The following is a 5,366-nucleotide window of genomic DNA, read 5'->3' as shown; positions in this document are numbered from 1 at the left end:
GATTTCAACTCTACTCGTCACCCTGATCACTTTGGTATATATAACCCTATATCTGACTCTTTTAGTTTTAGGACTTACAAACAACCGTTATGTGAACAAAACTATAATACTCTCTTTAGCAACTTTGTTGCGAGAGTATAAAAACGAACTACAAATCTTTTATAGGAACAATAATGATTTTACGACCTTTCTTACCTTTTAAGAAATAATCGTTCGGTGGAGAAAAACAAATTTCTATGCAGTCGAGCATATTTATTGCCAATACAGTTTTCATCGATTTATTTGAATTCGGAAAAATATACAATATCGGTAAATATAATGTAAATATTGTAAAAGACAGTAACACTTATTGACTAGTAAAAAATACAGTAGATAATTATATATATCATAGATAAGAATAATACGCATGCAGAAATTTATTAATATCTAAAACGCATTTTATGCCTACGCGACAAATATCTACGACGGTACGAGTATATGTATGTATATATATTTATACTATTTTTTTATTGAAAATATCAAAATTTGCGTTTGAAAATTTGACATAATAGTTATTGTTGTATTTTTATATTTATTATTTGCTTTTAGAGCATTACCATGCAGTTTCACTGTGTACCGTTATGCTGTTATTGCATATGAGTTTTAAAGTAACGTTACAGAATATCGTTTTGTAATATGTGGAGGTGAAATTATTGCATAAAATTATTGTGAATTGCATCACAAATTATAGGTTAGTTTTCTGCGTTAAATAATATTTTTTTATTTTTAATTTATGCGCTGTCTATGATTAACACGCGCAGCTATCGACGTTATTTTTTTTATATAAAAATTGTGAGCACTTTTTCGCACTGTGTTTGTATTTGAATAATAAACAGTTAAGGTAAAATATCAATATTAACATTACACGCTTAAATTGAATTTAAAGCATTATGTAAACATTTTGTGGCACATATAATTATTTGAAATACACATAAATATTTGTTCGTCAATTATAAATAATAAATATTGCTGATTTCTGTTTTTTTTTTCTTTCAAAACAAACAATTCACCACACATAATAATTTACAATCGAAATACGTAAATGTCAACATGATTGCTTACGTAGCTAAACGTAATTCGCTGTCGTATGTGCGTTGTGCGTTTCGTGTAAGCTTTTGATTTTTCGGTTAGTAAAATTTTCTTAATGTGTTAATTTAAAATGTCTTTTAAATGCATTTACCGTGAATATCGTGATACATATGTATTTGATTTATTTACTTTTTTTTGACATGTTAGACAACACGTATTTCCTTCATAATTCTTTGGTTATACGCTTGAACGCTTGCAAACATGCCAGCTGGGCACTAGGAATTCTCTTCAACGAAGGAAAATTGTAACAATTGGCCCACTTCCAGCTGCGGTAAACCCTGCAAGTACAAATTAAAAGCTTAAATATACCTTAAATGCTTTGAAGACGCTTACCTGCACAATGATTTCGTGTATACCGGTGCCGGCGACGCGAAACAGCACTGGCTCCGCATAAGTGCGTCCACCCTGTTTCAGCACATCACAAGCATCGAATACGAAATCATCCGTTATACCCTCACATTGCTCGATATTAACAAGTTTTAGCTGTGAACAACGACGCAACAACACCAAAACGCCAATGTTTGTCACGGCGCGACAATTTTTAATGTCAAGTTCCTGCAAGTATTTTAGGCGTTCGGCGAACTCGAAGAGACACTCATCGGTTAGATTGTCATTATTAGGGCAGATTAGGCTGCGCAATTGATGCAACCTTGATAGGTAAATGGCACGTTCGTGTGTGATGCAATTTCTTGCTAATATCTCGAGTTTTTCCAGCTGCTGAGTTTTGTGTGCTGCCAGCGCAATGAATAGCGTTTCACGCACCGCGCCATAAGAGTGCACCGTAAGTTTACGTAGTGCGTGTAATTGCGCTACACAATCGTAGTTCACTTCTTTTTCACAGGATATTTTTAGCTGCTCTAATTGACGACAATTGCGCACCATTTCGCTGTAAGCGCGCGATGTAAGCATTTTGCAGTGGCGTATGTCTAGGGAACGCAAATTAAATAAACACTTGCAGATGTCGATGAAATGGCTGGTCTGCAGATTTTCACAACCGAAAAGACTAAGCTCGTGCAGCTGATATAATTTACACAGATTTTTTCCTGTAAGTAAAACGATTTTTGTTAAATAAATACAAATCAATAAACTATATTTGTGTTACAAACCTGTCAACTCGAAACTCTGATCGAGTATCAGCGCACGCAAATTGGGCAGTTTTCTTAAGGCAAGCAAAGAGTTGTCGTTCAGCGAGAAATTATGTAATTCCACATAAGTGACTGCATGGAAACGTTCCAAAAAACGCAACAAACTAGCGGATTCCACATTATTGCAATTCAAATCGACGCGTCGCACACGTGGACTTAGTTCGCTTATGAAGTCTATGCGATCTTGATAATTATAAGGCACTGCACCAAACAATTCTTCGATATTAGCGCCAGCCATTTCAAAAAATTCACGTATATCCCATAATGTCATGCCGATTAATTGATTCATGTTGAAAACTTTAGATGTGCACTTGCAAATGCGCTTAAAAATATCACGAAAACGCCGACATACACGCGAAAAGCGTATTTGATCACGTAATGGCAGATAAAGGCATATGGTTTCTAAGCACTCATCATTCAATTGCAAGATATTGGTGCGCATAGTTGTATAAAAGTCGATCAGATCACCATTTAGATTTAGCGCAGCAATGCGTGCGTTGAAGTCTACGCCGCCTCTATAAGCTTCTGGTTGCTCCCAACTCTCGCATGCATTCACAAAGAAACGCTTCTTTTGCAATTCATGCGAGAAACGCTGCAACGCCCTGCAAATATGAAACCAATCAGTAGTACAACATCAATCAATACAAGCGAAAGAAAGTGCAACGTACCTAGCTGCTGCCAGCGGGTGCGCGAAATGCACCACACCGATCGGTGGTTCCGCAGTGCCTGTTGCATATTTATCACGTTGTAAATACACTTTGAGCACATCGCCAAATTGCGAAAAGTACTTGCGGAGTTCTAATTCGGTGACCTGCAAGAGAGATAATTAATTCTGACGGCTTGCTATTAGCTGGAAATGCGTGTAATATTTAGCTCACTTTGCCATGCAATTGATAAGCTGTGACATTATATACGAGTAGGTCATCTTCTGTGTATGCTTTATCATCAAGAAAGTAGTAATTGGACTTAACTTCAAAGTAAACAAGCACAAGTGTAGGCATTTATTATTAAGCAATTGCATGTAATTAGTTGTGTATACATTGCTGCATCCAAATAAATGTACTTACGCTTTGTAAAATCCATCTGCTGTTTTTCAATCAACAACTAACAGTTTGTACACTTTCCAATCTATAAAATGCATAAATTTTTAAATATCTTTAAATCATTACTCACTTAATTGGCCACAACAAAATTAACTCATCCGCACAAAACAAATATTTTCTATTATTAAAGAGTTCTCTGCTTCTTTAACTAGTGGCATTCACAATAATGCTGTTGTAGTGTTGGAGTTTGCTTAGTATTCGGTTATCTAGGTATGCCAGTTATTTAAATCTGGTTAGACACGAATAACGGAAGTCCAATGTATTGACAGTATTGGCTTGGAGACTAACACATACACATCTCACATACACAGCACATATACACATCACATTTATAAGTAAGCGATTAGTGATTGCATGTATACAGAAGTTTCGTTTAACAGTGTGAATTAGTCCTTGTGAAACTCACAGAAACTTAACAGAAATCTCTGTTAACGCGCTGTGTAATTAAACAGTCTGTAAACCGATTGTTGGTTTGCAGTGGTATATTACGTAAATTATTCCTATTAATATGAACTTCTAAAATTAAAAATAAAAATAAAAAACGACAACAATAATACATTATTATTACTTTTTGTTTATTCATATTTTCCATTTTCACATTTAGATGTATTTCTTGATACAATTTGTTCCTTAAGTTTTTTTTATTCATTGTTTTGGTTGTATTTGCACATTGTCGTCTTTTACATGTGTCTGTCTGTATGTATGCATGTTCATCAAATGTTATGCGCTTAAAATATGACATTTTCTTTCTTTTTTTCACTTATGCTGTATTTAAACTAAAATGTTTGTAAATTCTCTTTATTTATTAATACGAATAAATACCTGTAAATATAATACAGTGACTGGCTGTAATATTCATGCTGCTCTTGCACTACTTTCTTACTTGTTTAATTCTAATTTTTTTTTTAATTATTTTATTTTTATGTAACTTATTTTATTTTTATATAACTTATTTTATTTTGTCCTTTAAATCTCGCTTTGAAGCAAAATTTTGCATTGTGTGCACAGTTGCACACGCACATGCATATGTACAGTTATATTTTGTTGTTTTTGAGCAAGTATGCGGTGTGTGTTTGAGCATGTTTGTAATCTATATTTGAGTATGTAAGTTTGTTTGTATGTATGTCTTTATTGTTTCATTGCTTGGCTTTCATTTGCATGCTGCGTTGTTAAATGTTGCTTTTACGGTTATTTTTATTTTCAAAGCAGTGTATTTTATACGCCTGCTTTGCTTGGCTTGACTTTTATGTGTGTGTATGTGTGTATGTCGCTATATACAGTGGTCTTGTATCGCAGTGATACTGAGAAGTGTGCTTAAATTTTAGTTGATTTTTCATTTATTTTTGTTTTTTCTTTCATTTTGGTTTTTTCTTTTATTTTTATTTTTTAAATTATTTATATTTTTTCATTTATTTTTATTTAATTTAAAAACTAATGTAGCAACTCTGCAAACTACCACGATTACATATAATCAGCAATTTCTTTTGGTATAATATAGTTTTCTATATTTTATTTTGGTTGTGTTTTCAGCAAAAAAAAATATATATATATTTATATTAAATATTATTAATATTTAATTATTTTGTTTTTAGCAAAACAAAATAAAAATATATATAGTTATTAATTTTTAGTTTTTGTTATGTACATACATACATCGTACATATATTAAAATTTATTTTTTTTTTTCAATATATACATATAGTATATTGTTTTAGTTTTTGTTTTATTTTCAATTATTTTTTTTTAAGCTCATTATAATATATTTTTACAACGTTTTATATTAATAATTTACATTTCACTATTAATTTAAAATTAAAATAAATCAAAATTAACAAAAAAACAAAAACATAAGCTTTATTGTGTTTGTTCTTTACTTTTTGTTTAAATTTTTCTAAATTTTCAGTTCAAGTTTTGTTCTGTTTAAAAACTTTTTATTTTATATTTTTCAATTTCATAAATTTTCTTCACTTTTTAGTTAATTTTAATTCTT

The 5,366-nt window shown here is 31.6% G+C and overlaps 1 protein-coding gene across 1 annotated transcript; it reads right to left on the bottom strand.

Moving 5' to 3' along the window:
• Window positions 1-588: 588 nt before the first annotated feature.
• Window positions 589-3,600, bottom strand: LOC105226692 (F-box/LRR-repeat protein 2). The gene is made up of 6 exons (XM_011205697.4): window positions 3,341-3,600; window positions 3,152-3,243; window positions 2,942-3,084; window positions 2,235-2,875; window positions 1,462-2,171; window positions 589-1,406 (listed from the first exon to the last, which is right to left on the bottom strand). Exons 1-6 carry the CDS (start codon window positions 3,354-3,356, stop codon window positions 1,344-1,346), a joined length of 1,665 nt encoding a protein of 554 aa, XP_011203999.2. The 5' UTR covers window positions 3,357-3,600; the 3' UTR covers window positions 589-1,343.
• Between the last annotated feature and the right edge of the window lie 1,766 nt (window positions 3,601-5,366).

The sequence above is a fragment of the Bactrocera dorsalis genome, chromosome 3 (assembly GCF_023373825.1).
Source record: "Bactrocera dorsalis isolate Fly_Bdor chromosome 3, ASM2337382v1, whole genome shotgun sequence".
Classification (NCBI taxonomy): Eukaryota; Metazoa; Arthropoda; class Insecta; order Diptera; family Tephritidae; genus Bactrocera; species Bactrocera dorsalis.
Note: the sequence above shows the minus strand (reverse complement) of the source record. Positions and strands in the feature narration are given on the sequence as shown.

Excerpts from the sequence above, each read along its gene's own strand:
- LOC105226692 (XM_011205697.4), bottom strand. Across the intron at positions 2,876-2,941 it reads CACCCGCTGGCAGCAGCTAG|GGCGTTGCAGCGTTTCTCGC; the intron begins GTACGTTGCACT and ends TCATATTTGCAG. Across the intron at positions 1,407-1,461 it reads TACACGAAATCATTGTGCAG|GGTTTACCGCAGCTGGAAGT; the intron begins GTAAGCGTCTTC and ends TTGTACTTGCAG.